General features: G+C 41.5%; 3 protein-coding genes across 5 annotated transcripts; 1 reads left to right on the top strand and 2 right to left on the bottom strand.

Moving 5' to 3' along the window:
- Positions 1 to 19: 19 nt before the first annotated feature.
- On the bottom strand, positions 20 to 9,561 carry LOC106613641 (mediator of RNA polymerase II transcription subunit 26). 2 transcript variants are annotated; one of them, XM_014216120.3, is made up of 3 exons: positions 9,159 to 9,561; positions 2,749 to 2,823; positions 20 to 2,645 (listed from the first exon to the last, which is right to left on the bottom strand). In XM_014216120.3, exons 1-3 carry the CDS (start codon positions 9,228 to 9,230, stop codon positions 993 to 995), a joined length of 1,800 nt encoding a protein of 599 aa, XP_014071595.2. In that variant the 5' UTR covers positions 9,231 to 9,561; the 3' UTR covers positions 20 to 992. The 2 variants fall into 2 exon arrangements, with proteins under 2 accessions (XP_014071595.2, XP_014071594.2); XM_014216119.3 differs by having other exon boundaries at positions 2,749 to 2,826; positions 9,159 to 9,560.
- LOC100194657 (transmembrane protein 38A-2) lies at positions 8,261 to 19,825 on the top strand. Of its 2 annotated transcripts, none has more exons than XM_045687143.2 (6): positions 8,261 to 8,414; positions 17,312 to 17,468; positions 17,720 to 17,904; positions 18,054 to 18,141; positions 18,562 to 18,679; positions 19,008 to 19,825. In XM_045687143.2, the coding sequence occupies exons 2-6, from the start codon at positions 17,362 to 17,364 to the stop codon at positions 19,212 to 19,214; spliced, it is 705 nt and encodes a 234-aa protein (XP_045543099.2). In that variant the 5' UTR covers positions 8,261 to 8,414; positions 17,312 to 17,361; the 3' UTR covers positions 19,215 to 19,825.
- LOC106613643 (small integral membrane protein 7) lies at positions 9,990 to 13,835 on the bottom strand. The gene is made up of 5 exons (XM_014216123.3): positions 13,698 to 13,835; positions 11,321 to 11,362; positions 11,123 to 11,178; positions 10,738 to 10,828; positions 9,990 to 10,612 (listed from the first exon to the last, which is right to left on the bottom strand). Exons 1-5 carry the CDS (start codon positions 13,721 to 13,723, stop codon positions 10,600 to 10,602), a joined length of 228 nt encoding a protein of 75 aa, XP_014071598.3. The 5' UTR covers positions 13,724 to 13,835; the 3' UTR covers positions 9,990 to 10,599.
- Positions 19,826 to 19,887: the final 62 nt, after the last annotated feature.

The raw sequence follows: 19,887 nt of genomic DNA, 5'->3' as shown, positions 1-19,887 counted from the left end.
ACTGAAAGGGAGAAAGACATTCACAATTTATGCATTGTATTTATTTATTAACACATACTGTATCAATGTGTCCATTTTAAAAAGGACTAAGTATCAAATATGTTCTCTTCTGCATTCAACTGAACACAAAAGGCACATTTCTATACATTCACTAAGGCTCCATTTTAGGAAACACATTGGTTTCCATAAGGCAAACAATATCTAAAGGAATGGTAACGAGTATATTTCCAGCATATAAACAATTTATTTTTCTGTTTTTCCTCACAGTACAAAGTTGCAATGTTTTAGCATCTGGTTTGCAATTAGAATTCATATTTTACAACCTAGAAACAAGAGGGTGTGAAAAAAGGCAAAAGATAATGCTATCAACTCATTTTTATAATGTGTAATTTAGCAAATTGTTTCCTGGTATATTAAGATAAATTGGAGTTCAGGCAAGAACTGTTCTAGTTGTATTATGGTATGGAATGTTGCCATCGCGTTAACCATACATTGTTTGAGAAAATGTGCAAAGCACAGGTTTACCATATCTGACAAGCAGAACTGATTGAATAAGTAACGTCGATGAAAGTTGTTATGCACATTTATGTAACTAACAAAATAAAGAGAATAAGTCCAGATAAATAAATGCATACATGATAACCACACATTTCATTCTCTTTGCCAGCTTGTACCTACCAAACAGGTTCCTTAATAAAGTTACTGGGCACCTTAAACTCTTTGCATTTTGCAGACAATGCATGGAACCCTTCCACTCAAAGAACTTCAGGTGATGCTACAGCTGAGCTGTCTCCCATCAAACACTGATCAGCTATTGCTTATAGACAGCACAATTAGCAAGGCCTCTCTTGCGCCAACTCTGCAAAGGAGTGAGCAGGTTCGACCACCGACAAGTGCCTTTTTGCACTCCAAACTTACACAACTCTCAAGAAGGGAGCAAAGGAAGGTGCTATTTATCCCTCTTAATTCAGAAACCACAGCCCATTAAACTCTCAGTCTAGGCAGACATATGGCAGAATGTTCAGTTTGCTCTCATCCCCATGTGGTTCTAAGGATATGCACTCTGTCCAATCATACCAGTTGTCCTTGGTGTCATGGCACCCGTTCACCCCAGGCCAGTGCTCTTTGTGTATTCTGTCGAGGTCCTCGTTTATGACCTCTCGGCTCACCTCTGGTAAGTCCATGTCAGGGATATTTGGTACCAGCACGTGTGTTTTTCTGGACTCTTTGATATGATGTTCCATGTACTCATTCATGAAAAAGTGTGCCCCCGAGGTTTGAGCCCCAGACGATGTGAGCACATTGCTTTGACGGTTAAGGTAGGACTGGATGATTTCGTTCCTTGACAGCTCTTTCCAGTTGGTCTGTTGGAATGGACTGGGAGTAACAGGGGGATTCTGTACATACTGATTCTGCTTGAGCAGTTCTGTCCGAGGAGGTTCCGGCATGACGGGCACCACTGCCTCCCATTCTGGGTAAGACTCTTTGTGGGTCCAGGATTTGATCTGCCCTGTTACAGGGTCAAACGTAAGTCTACGGTCTTTTAATCTACATGGTTTTGTGCTCTCTTCCGTGGGCTGCCCACACAAGTTCACTGTGTAGTCTCTGGACCTGTATTTGTTCCTCCTCTTTCTCGCTGTGCTAGTGGCAGCACCATTGCCCTCCGCCTTCACCTTGCTGCGTGACGTGGCTTTTGAGTTGTGCAGAGAGTCAGGTCTCATGGTACTGTGCTGAAGGCGTTGGTCCACGTCTGCCGGTCCGTCCTGATGAAGGGCGGACTCTGCAGACGGAGGCCCAACAGTGAGGGAACCCTGGATACATGAGGTTAAAGGCTGTGGAGAAGGCAAAGGAGAGGGCCCCAGTCCAGAGCTGTCCATAACCCTGGGGCTCTGAGCAGGGCTCAGTAAAGTTGTTGCTTTGGGCGCAGACAGTTTAACAACTGCATCCTGTTTCGTTCTTCTGGGACTATACGAGTTGCTGTGGGGGCTTTTGGGCTGATGCGGCCCCCTTCCTGAGGCAACCAGGTCCATTTTGGCTTGCTGTTGCAACACGGCCGTTTTGAGCAATGCGGAAGTGCTAGGAGGTTTGGCAAGTCCCGGTGAGCTAGGGTGAGGTTTGACGGCGTTGATGGGAATTTTGTTGAGTCTGTCGTTGTCAAGATGATCAGCACCATCCTTGTCTGATTTTGGATGGGAATGAGCATCAAATGTGTCCATAAAAGCCTTGGGACTGGCCCCAATTCCATTTATTGGCAGCTGTGAGTTTCGTGTTCTTTCATTGGCTGTTTTTTTAGAGATTTTCGCTGGTAGGTGCTGTCCATCCCTCTGCTCCCCTTTGCGTTTTCGGTTGCCCGACTTCTCCGCTTTTGGGGAATAACAGTTGTTGAAGTCATTTCTACTCTTGAGCTCCGAAACCGTTTTATCCGAAGGCGGGATGGCAGCTGGAGGGGAGACATCCGTCCGGCAGGGGTTGTTACCACCGTTGGCAGCGCCTGGCGGCCCTCTATGCCCCTTGGACTGTGCCTCACTCTGCCCAGGCTCAATCAGCTTCTGCCAGGTGCGCAGGAGCTTCTTTGCACGCTTGACAAGATCCTCATCCTTTGTCTTTTTCCTTACGTCGTTGATCAGCTTGCCAAGGCGGGTTTCCTTGAAAAAGAACAGGAAGTTTTTATTTTTTTCAGTACAACACCCTCTTGGCAACATATTTCCAAGAGCTGACATATGCACATTTGTCCCCAGCATTACCTACCTCAAGTGCTTCTTTGGTGATGGGATATTTCTCCAAATAGGAAATGACATCCATTACAGCCACCATGTTGCAGATCTGCTGGAAAGTAAACAACAAATCATGTTAAAACTATGAAAGTAAGAGACAGGAAATGGTAAGAGAAACTCAATGTATAATGACAGATGAGTGTATACAACAATTCAATCAAATCAGGTAGGGTCCAAGTTGTAGAATATGAACTTCAATTATGCCACTTCTGTGTTGCGGAGAAAACAAAGGCTCTATGAGCATGAATTCTCTTTACTCCGAACAAGAAATTCAAATTGGATTTAAAAAAAAAAAAACACCGACAGTCATAGTCAGTGATTCAAATGAATAGGCCTAACGGTTCATACCACTTACTGACCAATGGGTACCACCGGTATGAAAATAAAATAACGTGTTCACCAACAAGTCATGTCTGTAGGCAGCGGGACGCATACCTTTAGCCAATTTATTTATATAATGAGCCTCTTTGGATAGCTTCTTGGTAGTTCCCCTTTCCTTGACAATTTGTTTAGCTTTAATGACATACCCTGGGCCAGACGGATTACCAGGACGTGTACTCCGAGCAAGGCACTGACCAACTGGCAAGTGTCTTCTGACATTTTCAACTTCTCCCTGTCTCAGTCTGTAATACCAACATGTTTCAAGCAGACCACCATAGTGTTCTTGGGCACAGGGACTAAGGTAACCTGCCTAAATGACTACCGACCCGTAGCACTCACGTCTGTAGCCATGAAATGCTTTGAAAGGCTGGTCATGGCTCACATCACCACCATTATCTCAAAAACCCTAGACCCACTAATTTGCATACCACACCAACAGATCCACAGACGATGCAATCTCTATTGCACTCCACACTGCCCTTTCCCACCTGGACAAAAGGAACACTTATGTGAGAAGAATGCCATTCATTGACTACAGCTCAGCGTTCAACACCATAGTGCCCTCAAAACTCATCACTAGGGTTGCAAAGGGTCGGAAACTATCCAGGAAATTTCCGTACATTTTCGGGAAGTTAAGGCTGGGAATTTTGCTTAAATTCATCAAAAAAAGTTAGCATATAACAGTGAACCTTTTTTGTGGGATACACATAAGTCAATTCTAGGTCTTGTGGCATATTTTGGTTAAACTATCCCCAATTCAATGGAACTGCAACCCTCTGCATGCACAGTGCATTCTTCCACCACATGTACAGCTGATTCAAGATCATGCACATTAATAAGATGCTATTGAGATCACACTACTACACTGTCTGAGCCAAGGACTACATGCTTTCTGGTAAGTCTTGATTACAATACTAGGTGGGGTGAATATATTATATGACATACATTATTTTTTGTTAACTAGTAAATAGTAGCCTACAGCAAAGTGTGTTTAAATAATTTCTAACTTGTTAACAATTTCTGCTAGCTAGTTTTTGCTACCTTGTGGGTTTTAGCTTGCTTGAGCCTGCTAACTGAGGAGTGTTAATTCACTTCTTTCCATACACAATTAATTTGAAAACATTTCTTACAAAGGAGTTGTTTAATCTAACTGCTTAACTATTTATCTGTACATGGAATTGTATGTTTAGTTTTTTAAACTATTTTTTCTAATCTTTACAGGAAAATGCTACGGGCACTTTGATGTGTAGAGACATTTCACTGCAGCCAATGTAGAAGGAAAAGCTGTGTAAATTTGCAAATACTGTGCCAAATCATAGGTGAAAAATGCAACAAAGATGCAGAATCATCTGGCCAAGTGCATATAGTTCCCTCAGCTCTCACAACAAGCAACCTCTGACAAAAGTCCCTCTACTTCTATTCAAGGTGAAAATGATGAATCAGACACCTTATCGACAGCAAGGGCTCATGGTCCCTGGAATCAGAAGTTTTTTTGATTCAATGGAGGAACATAATCAGAGAAATGCTGATGAATGTCCTGCTTTAGCTGTGTAATCAACTGGTTCACCTCTGATTCTCACAGGCAATGTGTATTGGAAGAGATTTCTGAATGTTCTTCACCCAGCATATACCCCTCCAATCAGACATGCTTTATCTACTAATTTGCTGGATGCAGAGTTCAACAAAGTTCAAGTGAAGGTAAAGCAAATCGTAGAGAAAGCAGACTATTGCAATCATCTCTGATGGGTGGTCGAATGTTCGTGGGCAAGGAATAATTACATCATCTCCACCCCTCAATCAGTATTCCACAAGAGCACACACAAGGGACAACAGACACACCGGTCTCTACATTGCAGATGAGCTGAAGGCAGTCATCAATGACGATAGAAGGAATTTGCACTGGTGACAGACAATGCTGCGAACATGAAGGGGCGGAGTCCTAACCTCACATCACACCCATTGGCTGTGCTGCTCATGCATTGAATCTGCTCCTCAAGGACATCATGGCACTAAAAACAATGGATACACTCTACAAGAGAGCCAAGGAAATTGTTAGGTATGTGAAGGGTCATCAAGTTAAAGCAGCAATCTACCTCACCAAGCAAAGTGAGCAGAATAAGAGCACCACATTGAAGCTGCCCAGCAACACCCATTGGGGTGGTGTTGTCATGTTTGACAGTCTCCTGGAGGGGAAGGAGTCTCTCCAAGAAATGGCCATATCACAGTCTGCCGATATGGACATTCCCATCAAGAGGATCCTCCTGGATTATGTATTTTAGAAGAGAGTGGTAAGCAGCCTGAAACCTATAGCAGTAGCCATTGCACGAATTGAGGGAGACAATGCCATCCTGTCTGATGTTCAGACTCTGCTTGCAGATGTAAGAGAAGAAATCCGTACTGCCCTGCCCACTTCACTGTTGCTCCAAGCAGAGGAAACTGCAGTTCTGAAATACATCAAAAAGCGTGAAGACTTCTGCCTGAAGCCATACACGCCGCAGCATACATGTTGGAGCCTAAGTATGCTGGCAAAAAGCATCCTGTCTGGTGCAGAAAACATCCTGTCTGGTGCAGAGGTCATCACTACTGTGTCTCGCCACCCTGGCCTGGATGAGGGCAAGGTTCTTGGCAGTCTGGCGAAGTACACTTCACAAGCAAGGGCTTTGGGACGGAGATGCAATATGGCAGTCGTGCTGACATATCTCATCAGCCACCTGGTGGAAGGGACTTTGTGGATCTGAGGCTCTTTCCCCTGTTGCCTCCATCTTCCAAATCCCACCAACAACAGCTGCCACAGAATGCAACTGGTCCTTGTTTGGGAACACACACACCAAAGCATGCAACAGGCTGACCAATACAAGGGTTGAAAAATTGGTGGCCATCCAGGCAAATTTGAGGCTTTTTGAGCCTGACAACGAGCCATCCTCAACAAGGTTGGAAAGTGACATTGAAGATGAGGCCTCATGTCTGATGTTCAAGAGGTGGACATTGAGGAGGTCCAGGGAGAAGACATGGAAGCCTGAGAGGAAGACAACCACAGCTTTAGTTTCTAGACTAATTTTACAGATGCATGTTGAAAACGTTTTTGCGATGGATCATTGGGGATCATTCAATAGTCCCTTTTGTTGTTCAGTGAAATCATCCCATGTGAAGAGTCAAGTCAATTAAAGTTCAATTTGTAACTAAATCGGGTTTTTCTTTCTTTCTATTGGAAGGATTTAATCATTTGCAATTATGTCTACTTATAAGGTCTCTTTGTCTCCATATGATATGGTAAATATATCCAAGGCAAAAAACATCTATATTTAAATGGTATTAATATTAATTTGCATATATTTGCATTAATTCCCATATATTCCCACGGAAAGTTTCCACCTCTGAATATTCCCCTAAATGTGTAACCCTGCTCATCACTAAGCTAAGGACCCTGGCACTAAACACCTCCCTCTGCAACTGGATCCTGGACTTCCTGACGGGCCACCCCAGGTGGTAAGGGTAGGTAACAACACATCCGTCACGCTGATCCTCAACACGGGGGCCTCTCAGGGGTGCGTGCTCAGTCCCCTCCTGTATTCCCTGTTCACCCACGACTGCAACACCATCATTAAGTTTGCAGACGACAACAGTGGTAGGCCTGATCACCGACAACAATGAGACAGCCTATAGGAAGGTGGTCAGAGACCTGACCATGTGGTGCAAGGACAACAACCTCTCCCTCAACATGATCAAGACAAAGGAGATTGTGGACTACAGGAAAAGGAGGACCGAGCACCACCCCATTCTCATCGACGGGGCTGAGGGCTTTAAATTCCTTGGCGTCCACATCACCAACAAACTAACATGGATCAAGACAGTCGTGAAGAGGGCACGACAAAACCTATTCCCACTCAGGAGACTGAAAAGATTTGGCATGGGCCCTCAGATCCTCAAAAGGTTTTACAGCTGCACCATCAAGAGCATCCTGACGGGTTGCATCACTGCCTGGTATGACAACTGTTGAGCCGCCGGCCCCAAGGCACTATAGAGGGTAGTGCGTACGGCCCAGTAGATCACTGGGGCCAAGCTTCCTGCCATCCAGGACCTCTATACCAGGCGGTGTCAGAGAAAGGCCCTAAAAATTGTCAAAGACTTCAGCCACCCTAGTCATAGACTGTTCTCTCTGCTACCGCACGGCAAGTGGTACCGGAGCACCAAGTCTAGGTCCAAGAGGCTTCTTAACAGCTTCTACCCCCAACCCATAAGACTCCTGAACAGCTAATCAAATGGTTACCCAGACTATTTGCATTGCTGCTGAGAACCCCGTGCTGCCCCCCACCGCTGCTTCTCTGTTATTATCTATGCATAGCCACTTTAATAACTCTACATACATGTACATAATTACCTCAATACCAGTGCCCGCACACATTGACTCTGTACCAGTACCTCCTGTATATAACCCCGCTATTGTTATTTACTGCTGCTCTTTAATTATTTGTTTTTCTTATCTCTTACTTTTTTTTTTTCTTCATATAAGTATTTTCTTAAAGCTGCATTGTTGGTTAAGGGCTTGTAAGTAAGCATTTCACTAAGGTCTACACTGGTTGTATTCAGCTCATGTGACAAATAAAATTTGATTTATTTAAAAAAGGTATGTATCAATTTAACCTTTTTTGCTGATATGAAAGATTATGTCCTTATGCTTCCAATACCATACTGCAAGTGATGCGTGTTAATGTTCAGACTGAGTGTTGGGGCTCTTGAAAAACTCCCCTGTAGAGAAGACACATTTGTCCAATGACGTGTAATGTAATGGAACAGAGTCGTGATCAAGGGCTAAGTATGCCTATGATGACAGGTACAGACTGTAGGCTACAGAGAGTACACCTTGACCAACAGACTTGGAGGAAAGCAATCTTTCTTGTACTGTGTTGTCACTTCAAGAGTTTAACAACACTTTTGGTTGCCTCAGCCATTTAATTCAAGAGAACTTTGTTAATCACATATCATGATAGTCAGTGAGCCTTTGTGACAGATGGCCTCATGTTAGCAACCAGTAGCCACAGCAGCCATTATGGAATGGCACGTCACATTTAATAACAAAAGAGCTGATTGGCTGACACTGCCAATCCAAAATGGCTGTGTGGCTTCTGCTACCTAACACGATGGACAAAAATGACAGTTTTCTGATAACTTCAAAACTGGCAGGCGTTCAATCTTCTCAGTGGTACAGTTGGGATAATGGCACAATTCGGAGTCCAACGCATTTCTCATCCCTAAATTGAGGTATGTTTTCTGAGCCATATCTCGCGGCAGCTCCGTGTTAATCTACACAGGAAGCCTGTCCGACCCTAGTAGTGCAGATACAAGCAAGTGGCTCGGATCTGCTGGCTACTAATTTCCAAAACACTGCTGACCTTGGTGGTGGGTTTAGAGTAGTAAGATCATACTTTCAGTTAACCTGCTAGCTAGCGACAATGCTTGGGCCTAGCTAAAGTAACGGCAAAGTTGAACTCTGGTTTAGTTAGCCACAACAGTCGCTACGCAACAGTATAACTGGCTAATTAAAACAAGTATAACTAGTTAATTTGCTAAGGTTAAGTTTAAAATGTCAACTTTAGCTAGCTAAAGTAGGTACAGTAGTTAGCTAAATGACAGGCAGGTAGCCAGCCAACTAACTTATGATTACGAGAACTACTCCAGTGTTTTTCGTACGTTAGCTAACTACTACTAGAGTTAATTAACTATTGTTAACTAGCTAAGTTCCTTTTATTGACTTTATCTAACAAGCTCTTAGATTTAGTTAGTTTACTAGCAGGCTTCCAGCTAGATAACGTTAGATAGCTACCTACCGCGTCGTTAGTTACCACTGCACTGGTTTAGATAACGACGTTAGCTAAGACAAGTTAGTTAGCTAGCTAGCTAATGTTCGCTGTCGATGTTTGTCATAAGATTTCACAGTAGGGGATCAATTGCAATAGTGTGGACAGAGAGAGACACTTCAAATACGTGGAAACATTATTAACTCACATTGTTTTGGCCATCGATGGCCTGCATCAGCCGGTCTCTCATCTGCTGCGGAGTTGCCGTGGCCGCTGTCATTGCATGGCAGTGGTGCGGATCAGTTGACGGGGAGGAATCCTCCTTAGACACGAGTGGGTGACTTCCAGACACTCACAGGCCTTTCGGGAGATGTGCTAGTAAATAAAGACCCATATTTTATGGAGCTTTATTTGTCATTGAAGGTGTATTTCGCAATGAATACGTATCTCCAGATAGAGGATCTTCCGAATACTCGTGCCCGACTGCCTCTTTGGCAGCAGCCAACGCTGTGGCCTTTCTCAACATCGGTTTCTCTGCTGCTCAAACCACTGAGCTATTGGAAAAACGCTCTCCTGGTGCATCGTGGGAAATGTAACACAGATACGTCGTACGTTGTTGTCGACTGAATTTATCTGATATTCTTTGTGTGAAACTCCAGGTAAATTACTGGGTTATCCTATTACAATATGGATGTGTAACCAAACACTGTATCTGAAACGTTAGATTTGTCTAAATTCAATACATTTAGCACGAACAATGAAGCCCAACACGTACATTCTAATACATTTGAAAGCTGTACTGTGTAGCTAGCCTATATATGCTTATTCATTTAATTGATGAATCAAGACTTGATACACAACTATTTTATGATTTTGTTTAACATATTTATACAGATGAGTGAGTGTGTGTCAAACAATGCACAATGTGATTGAGTGCAGGAACCAAATAAGGTTGAGAACCACTAAATCAGACGACACACTACTCAAATCCTAAATCAGGAAAGGAAAAGATGAAAAGGGTATGGATGAAAACACCAAGTGCATTTTAGAGTAAAGTTTTATTCTACAAAACTAGATCATAGACAAAAGTATGCAACCAAGCAATGATAAAATTAAGTCTGAATGCTCATTAACATCAGGAGGCCTATGTAAGACAAACATCAAACACGTCAAATGGTTGTGGATTTAAATATTTTCTCATTCTATTCACAAGTTTTAGAAGAAAAGGAGGACTATAGATAACAGGACAGCAATAGGGCTGGGAATTGCCAGGGACCTCATGATATAATATTATCACGATACATAGATGCCGATACAATGTGTATTGTGATTCGATACTGTGATTTTACTGCGATTAGATGTTCCAAACATATTGCTAACCATATATCCGCTGCAGTGGGACGAGAGAGCCATGAGAACCAGTTTAGGTCAGTCAAGGAAATAAAAGGGCTGAAAAACCAATTGGCTCCCTATTTCTGAAAGCTATGAAGATAAAATACAGTAGTTTTGGTGCAGGTACAACTAACTAGCGCAAAAATATTGCGATATTGCACATAATGGTCGCAGGTCACAGGATCCGACACGAATCTCAACTCAAAAAAGTTTTATTTTTTTTGCAGGGGCCCCCAATCCAAAAACGAAGTTGATCACTATCCAAACAATCTGTAAATGTAATAGACATGGGCAATTAATACACAATACATTATAGTCAATACCTTGTGAGGCACAGAAGCATATCAGTATGACAATAGTAGTAGATTAGACTCTACAAGATGGCAGCTACTTACAGAATCATGCAAAACATCATGAATATGTTCCATAAGGCAATGAAAATCCGGAAGTAGCGTAGACTCAGGAGGAACTCTCTGATGTTGTCACCTAAAACAAATACGCCATGGTGTCATTTCAGGATTATAGCGACCTTCATTGTGTGTTCATGCACCACCATGCAATACAGCGTACCAATAAGTGCTTCAGCCTGACTCAAAGGCTCAGAGGATGGGGTAAAAACGATGCAGAAACATCAGCCATAGCCTGCAGCCCATGTTCTTTAAAAATAGATTATCTATCTCAATGCATACCTTTTGAGTGTCCTTACTTTCATTTTCATGAATAGTCACTCTGAAGTTTTCTGAGGTGAGGTTTTTTAATGCACCACAATGCATCACACACCTGTAGTTGGTCCACGAGGTTCATCTCCAAATTGTCCTTGTGACTCCTTTCTCTTCCTGTAATAGAGAACAGTGTTGATTGTCTTGTGTTGATGAGCTAGTAAAATAATATGTAGTCCAGCATTATTGTCTGTTTAGTGTTACCAGGCACAACTAGCACAATGTCTTCAGCGCAAGACAAAAATTGTATCATACTCACAGTTTGAAGTTTAACACAGCACCAGCGTTCATGAGTAAGGTTCTAAAAAGGATGACATAGAAATAGTTGGAAAGGATCACTTTCAATACAGCACATGACAGCACAGAACTCCAACTTTGGCATTAAGCAAGTCAGGTACGTGTAAACGAGGATAGCTGGTAGTTATATCTAAACTGGGCTACTGTAGTTTGCTAACGTTAGTGAGCTGGCAAAGAAGGTGCTTGCTATCCTTGCTCAGCCACACATAGGCTTTGCTGCTAAATTAGCAGTGTTGGGAAAGCTACTCTGAAAATATAGCTTACGAAGCTACCAATTACTTAACACTGGAAGAAGTTAAGCTACACTAATGCTACCCTTAAGAAAAATATAGTTTACTTAAATAAAGTTACTTAGGAAAAAAATACTTTCACAAACTACTTGGTGAAAAAATATATCTAAATCTAAAATGTCAGACTGCAAATTGCAAGACATCACTCTGTAGTCAGATGTTAACAGGATGTGTGATTTTTGCCTATTAAACACAAAAAGTGAGAATTAGACACACAAAAAGTGTTTCAAATGAGAATTAGGCAGGTCTGATGCCGAAAAATAAAGGAAATTCTTGCCTACTTCACCCATATTTTATTTGTGCAAAAAAAAGATAGTGTAAAGTTCCAGTAGTTACACCACTACATGGCAAAAAAAAGTAATTACTGAAAACAGTACCGACATTTGAATTTAGTTCAACTACCATCAAGCTACTGCAAAAATGTATTAGTCAGTTGTACAATTGAATGCATTCAACTGAAATGTGTCTTCCACATTTAACCCAACCCCTCTGAATCAGAGAGGTGCGGGAGCTGCCTTAATCGACATCCACGTCTTCGGCGCCCGGGGAACAGTGAGTTAACTGCCTTGCTCAGGGGCAGAACGACAGATTTTTACCTTGTCAGCTCGGGGATTCGATTGGTTACTGGCCCAACGCTCTAACCACTAGGCTACCTGCCGCCCCTATTAATTACTATACTGAACAAAAATACAAATGTAACATGCAACAATTTCAAAGATTTTACTGAGTTACAGTTCATATCGGAAATCAGTCAATTGAAATAAATTCATTAGGCCCTAATCTATGGATTTTACATGACTGGGAATACAGTTATGCATCTGTTGGTCACCGATACCTTAAATAAGGTAGGGTCGTGGATCAGAAAACTAGTCAGTATCTGGTGTGACCACCATTTGCCTCATGCAGCGTGACACATCTCCTTCGCATAGAGTTGATCAGGCTGTTGATTGTGGCCTGTGGAATGTTGTCACACTCCTCTTCAATGGCTGTGTGAAGTTTCTGGATATTGGCAGGAACTGTCGTACACGTTGATCCAGAGCATCCCAAACATGCTCAATGGGTGACATGTCTGGTGAGTATGCAGACCATGGAAGGACTGGGACATTTTCAGCTTCCAGGACTTGTGTACAGGTTCTTGTGATAGGGCACTGCATTATCATGCTGAAACATGAGGTGATGGCGGCAGATGAGTGGCACAACAATGGGCCTCAGGATCTCGTCACGGTATCTCTGTACATTCAAATTGCCATCGATAAAATGCTATTGTGTTCGTTGTCTGTCGCTTATGCCTGCCCATACCATAAACCCACCGCCACCATGGGGCACTCTGTTCACAACTTTGACATCAGGTAAACCGCTCGCCCACACGATGCCATACACGTGGTCTGCAGTTGTGAGGCCGGTTGGACGTACTGCCAAATACTCTAAAACAACGTTGGAGGCAGCTTATGGTAGAGCAATTAACATTCAATTCTCTGGCAACAGTTCTGGTGGACATTCCTGCAGTCAGCATGCCAATTGCACGCTCCCTCAAAATTTGAGACATCTGTGGCATTGTGTTGTGTAACAAAACTGCACATTTTAGTGTGGCCTTTTATTGTCCCCAGCACAAGGTGCACCTGTGTAATGATCATGCAGTTTAATCAGATTCTTGATATGCCACACCTGTCAGGTTGATGGATTATTTTGGCAAAAGAGAAATGCTCACCAACAGATGTAAAATATTTGTGCACAACATTTGAGAGAAATAATATTTTTGTGCTTATGGGCAGTTTCTGGGATTTTATTTCGGCTCATGAAACATGGGACCAACACTTTATAGATGTTGCGTTTTATACTTGTGTTCAGTATAGTTGAACTACATGTAGTTCATTACTCCCCGACACTGTAACTTACATTAGCTAGCTTGCTAACAACAACAATCAAACTACACACTGGCTGGTTGAAACAAAAGGCCACTATTATCACATTCCTCGTTGTTAAAATATAATTAATCTCTTTATTACGTAGTTGTTTTCTTTGGTTTCATAATAAAAAGTCCAGCATTACCCGAATATCAAGAGATCGCCGATCATTTTGTCCACATCACTGGCGCTATACTTAAGCGAAAATCGTAAAAAATTGTCGAATGGCTGAAGTGTAATCCTGGTGCGTATTCAATACGCCGATTCGGTTGCAAAACGTTTCTTAAACGGAAGAAAATGGGGCGGGACCTAGCTGAATTGATCCAATAGAAACTCTAGTTTTAGTTGTTAATTCTTCCGTTTTGCAACTGGTTGGTCTAATGATTACACCCATGGAATATGTTCAGTAGAGAGAACGTTTTGAAAGGGGTAGGCAGCCACATGGAAATATAATCAACCCGCGTAGGGGGTAATACATGGAAACAATCAGCTTTGGACATAGGCCCATAGACTCCTATTTTATATTCGGCACTATTTTGACAGCATTTTGACTCCTAGTTTAATCAATTATGAAATTCTGTTTTTCTAGCCACCGGGGAAGCCCGTGCGCAATGTGTAGGCCTACACTAGCTATCGCACCGTTTCTCACAATAAACACATTCCGCAGCATATTCACGGAAAAGACATTGGGACCACATAATCTGCAGAGCTATATATTCTTTCTACAACTACATCTCATAGGTTTGGCTTGGTCAAATGTACTACAACGCGAACACACGATTCCAGCCACCCCATAGGCTTATGGAGGCATATGATGAATACAATTAGGCTTCAGACCCTTCATTTATCATCATTAGGCCAGTTTGTTAAACAAATACAATCCTAAATGACCGAGGTTACATGAATAGAATACATAATAAACCTATTCTACCTGATTTACTGCAAATGTCTTTATTGTAGGCTACCAGAAGCAGGTGCCAGGTGGAATTGACTATTTCAATACAAATATTATTATTAATCTGTAATAGTTTTTATTAGCCTGTCAATATACGATTCTGCACTGATTTTTCACATCAGGTTCCAATGCCAATACAATTAGGCTACGTAACCCACGATTTAGGCCTATAGAAAAACGTGTTATCGTAAAATAAACCGTAAACCTGTATAGTGACATGCGCATCGTGTAATCTCTTTCTCTCTCTCTTTCTTTCTCTCTCTCTCTCTCTGCCTCTGTGTTATTTGCAGAGCACTATGGCAAATCGTCAATATCTTTCTTAGGCCAGCTATCGTTCAAAGATTAGATTAAATAATGTATATAGCTGCATATCTGATCAAAATTGGGGACCCAAAAATAAAAGCCTATCTGTCATTTTTCAACAGTAGCGACGAATTACATGGGGAGCTGACAAATAAAACAAACTGGAATAGAAAAAACGCTCGGCCGAGAACAAATTATAAGGCTGTGCAGATGAGGTATATTAATAGGAAGGCTTGAGTGTCACAGTCTTTTTACTCGTGAAGACGTGGAGCTTCGTGGCGAGTCGCCGGACAACTGACATTCTAGTTACGCAGTGATCATAAAATACATGCGGTAGTGTTATAAATCTTAAATCATGGACGTGTTGGAAGTCCTCAATTTGGGCGATGTTGCCCAAACTTTCTCAAAAATGGGAATGTTTCCAGTTTTTGATCTTGCTTATTACATCGTGTCCATACTCTACCTCAAGTATGAACCAGGTTAGTGGTATTTTTACTCCTATACATTCATGTTAAAAGATGAAATCAATAGTTGTAATGGATTTATAATTGTGAGGTTGAGTAGCCTATAATTAGGTAGGCTATTGGAAATAATGCAGGTCAACGTTGAATAGGTTATAACCTAAGCTATATGCGTTGTCAACCCCCTAACATTATAACACCAATAGATTCATGTACCAATACAAACATGAATCTGTCAATTTATACATAGGCCTACTATGGAAATCATAATAAACTTTTGATAACTTGAAAGGAATTTTAATTTGTCCTGTGACCAATAGATTCATGTACCAATACAAACATTAATCTGTCAATTTATACATAGGCCTACTATGGAAATCATAATAAACTTTTGATAACTTGAAAGGCATTTTAATTTGTCCTGTGAATAACATTTGCTGGAGCAGCAGCTTGGCCTACTTTGAGAGAAGAATTAAGAAACCCTTACAGGAGTTAGATTAATCCAGTTTTCTTTAATACCTCACATTTCCCAACATTTAACCGTTTAAACAGAAAGGGTCTCCTGTATGAAATCTGAAGAGACCCGTTGCATACCAAAGCTTTGGCCCCCATGCAATAAATAGAATTTCCTTAAATAGATGTCAGTGGGCTGGCTACACACTACAGAAAGTCTCCTCTGCTTCGGAGTAGGATTGTTCACAGCCCATTTGTAATGGTGTTTGTAAGACCTCATTGACATTGTATTAATCAAAGGTGAAGTTCTTCTGGATATCCCTTGTTCACACAAATACACTGAATGAAGAAATTGCATTTGTTCATTGTGGAATAAGTTTTAAATTACTTCAATATTTTATTATTTACTCATTGACACATTTTCGTGTTACAAGTAAATGATAGTAGTCTATAAAACCTGGTATCAAAATACTCTCATTCCCTACCTTGCCTTTTTGGCCAAATGTTAGTAAAATCTTAGTAAAGACATGTGGAAAGTTTTTTCTCTCTCCAGTAATGGTTCAAAGAAGCCTCATGAGCTCCTAGACCTATGTAAACCAATCTCTGAGTCACATGTTACCAGTGGTTCCCTGGTTCCTCATGAATGAGTTTGGAGGCTGGGGTGTTAAGGGTCAAGGTTTATGTCGGGCCTGCCAGTTGCGTTGTGAGGCAGGAAAGCAATAGAGCAGCGTGTATTTTTAGGGTGCATTTCTTTGGATCAGTTTTCTGTCAAACAGCAGGCAAACCGCTCCTACACCCAGAATCACACCTGTTATTTTAGATCTTGACAGTTCTGGTGCCCAATAGAGGGACACACATTACTCCACAATGTTACAACGATCCATAGATGTTTAAAACACCTCATTATAGTAGATGTGGCTTTTTAAAATGACTTTGGTTGTAGTGAAAGACTTGATTTCTCTTTCCTCGTCCCGGTAACACAAATGAGTAGAGTTAATTAATAATTGAGTAATGGATGAGTAAAAGGATTCAGAGACTTTCTCGTGTGGTGTGTACTGTAACGTTGCCCTTGAGTAACTCACTCAATGGTGGGAGTGACATGAGTGGATCATTACTATAATAGTATACTGCTGGTATACATTTGATGTGGGGATGAGAGCTAAGGAAGAACCAACCAAAACATAATAGTACACACACACGCACGCACGCACGCACACACGGTAACACTTTATAATAACTTTGATGAATAAGCATTATTAAACAATTGATAAACTATTAATAAATGTGTAGTTCATGGTTTACTAACCTCCAAGTTTGTGTAAGTTGTTGTTCGTATGTGTATGTTTGTATCTGTGGGGATTTTATTTGTGAGAGAAAAAATTGAACATTGTATATTATTAAAATAAAAAAAATATTTACTAACGTCCAGAAACATTTATAAGCATTATAAGCATTACAAATCATGAGAATTTATTACATTTCAAATTATTTACGAAGCATTTTTAATGGGTTATTTATGAATATTACTATAACGTGTAACCAATCTGACTTCATGTGGAGAATATTTAAATCCTGATTCTTCTGCAGGGTCAGTAGAGGTGGCTCGCAAGAGCCCTGTGGCCTCTTGGCTCTGTGCTATGCTCTACTGCTTTGGGAGCTACATCTTAGCAGACGTTTTGCTCGGCGGTTGCCCCCTGGACTATTTTCAATACAACAGCCACATCCTCCTAGCCTCCGCTATTTGGTAAGATCCTTTAAATGGTTAATGTGCTTATCTACATACATTATTGGTTTATTTTTTTTTTTAGAAAGTGCAAAACCTGTGTATGTATATGCCTAGGATTGTTGAAATTGGCCAAATTGAATTTGGTGTAACATTGATAGTAATTATTTCAAAATTATTTAGAAATGTTGTTGTCAAGTAAAAACAACTGCCACAACATTATTAAAATGTACTCTTTTGTTTCTCTCTCGTTCACTAAAATGTAACAACAGGTACCTCGTCTTTTTCTGCCCTCTTAACCTGTTCTACAAATGTGTGGCTTTCCTGCCTGTAAAGCTGGTGCTGGTAGCCTTAAAGGAGGTTGTCCGCACTCGTAAAATCGCCGCTGGTGTGCACCATGCCCATCATGCCTACCATAACGGCTTCCTCATCATGGTCATCATCGGCTACGTCAAAGGTTGGGGTCTCCCTGCACTCCCCCCCCCCCCCCCCCCCATAGCTACTGTTGCAACATGTAGGACTTTCCTTGTGTGTGTCCATTTTGTAAAGAAGCGAGATACAGACCTTTGTCCTAATTATTTCTACTTTCTATTTATATCCTCCCAGGGTCAGGAGTGGCTCTCATTTCCAATTTTGAGCAACTGCTGCGTGGTGTGTGGAGGCCCGAGACCAATGAAATCCTCAACATGTCATTGTGAGTTGATTTTCCTCACGACTCTGGTTGATGTCAGCCATCGACATTTGTTGCTGCCTCCCCAAACAGGAAAAGATTTTCCAAAAATGTCTGGTTGTTAGAAACCTAAGCTGTTTCAGGACGACCTATGGGGTTCCCAGCTCTAGTTTTTGACAGCAAGACAATGTTTTCCTATTACAGCAAATAATCCGATATTGATATTTCCACCCACAACTTCTGAAGGTATCAGGTAGTTACACAACTGTATTTGAAGGCAATCGAATGCATTTACTGATTCTCTAGGTATCTTTAAGAGATCATACATGTGTAAATTGGGCTGAACTATCCATTTTAAAGCTGACAAATGTATAACAATGGATATTTTCTATCAAGAGAAATGTTGTGACTTTGTCTGATGTTCATAAAATTTTCCCTCTCCAGCCCTACTAAAGCCAGTCTGTATGGAGCCATTCTGTTTACACTTCAGGAGGCACACTTGCTTCCCGTGTCCAAGAGCACCCTCATCTGTCTTTTCACTGTGTTCATGGCTACTACAAAGGTAGGTCCTGGAGTCCATACTAGAGAGTGTGCATCATACAGGGTTTGGGGCAAATATGCTTTAACTCAAGAAATTGTGCAAATTAATTAACACAAATCCTTATGGAAAATAGTCAATGTCCAGTTTATATTCTGAACAGATTTTTAAATGGAATTGATCTCGACCCTACTGCTGTACTACATACCTCTCCCTTCCTATTGTTTGCTATTAGTATCAGCAATTAAACAAACTTGATAGTGAGCCTACTCTATAGCAATTTAGTTGTCTCAACTAGAAATGGCACAAACTAAGTACATATTTTCACACTTATGATTTCTATTTCACTCAGGTGATTTTGACCGCCCGTCACTCTCACGGGTCTCCCTTCGTCCTCATCGAGTCTTGGGTGTGCCACTTGCTCTTTGGCTCCCCTCTTGGAGGGGGTGAGGAGGAGCACCATGCTGCCCCTGCCCCTGTCGCCCCTGTCTCACCAGTCAAAACCAAGGAGGAGTTTGGCGAAGGCACCCGCAAGAGGAAGTCCAAGAAAGCAGAGTAGCACGCAAACTACTACACCAGTGAAGGGGAAACCCCCCCCCCCCCCCATCCACAAAACGCATCTGATCTCCCCTCATGGTCCAGCCTTCTGTTTAGACATGATGGAGTCTCCCATTCCTTGCTGGGGAAAGGTGCAGTTTGATGTTTACCAAATGAGGCCCTTTCTATTGAAGGAAATGGTGCTTTCTATGTCATATCACACTGTATGGGGATTCTGTAAATAGCTCACCAAAGTCTCAGACTTAAATCATCGTCCCAGCCAGTACATATCTACTTATTTATTTATGTATTTATTTTTCTTCTGTGAACATCTCTGCTACTGTATGCAACAGCATGTGGTGAACAGTGTACTGCAAGTTACTTGATTGTTTTAGGATGGCCTTTGTTTCAAGTGCTTCTGCTGTTAGCTATTAATGTTTTTGGTTTAAACCCAGTCAGACCTATTTCAGTAATGTAAAGAAATTGGATCAAAAGCACAATCTGACCCTAGATCAGACGATCAGACAACAGAATCAATCAGACAATAATATAATGTGAATAATACATGGCTGCTTTTTACAAAGAAAACTAGTGAAAGTAATGTCCTTTATTAATAAAGGCAGGTCAAAATTCTTACGTGGTGAGAGTTTTTGATTCAGTTGTTTACTATGATATTGGGATATGTTGTTAGTGGT

This window comes from Salmo salar, chromosome 10 (genome assembly GCF_965601325.2).
Source record: "Salmo salar chromosome 10, fSalSal1, whole genome shotgun sequence".
Taxonomy (NCBI): Eukaryota; Metazoa; Chordata; class Actinopteri; order Salmoniformes; family Salmonidae; genus Salmo; species Salmo salar.
Note: the sequence above shows the minus strand (reverse complement) of the source record. Positions and strands in the feature narration are given on the sequence as shown.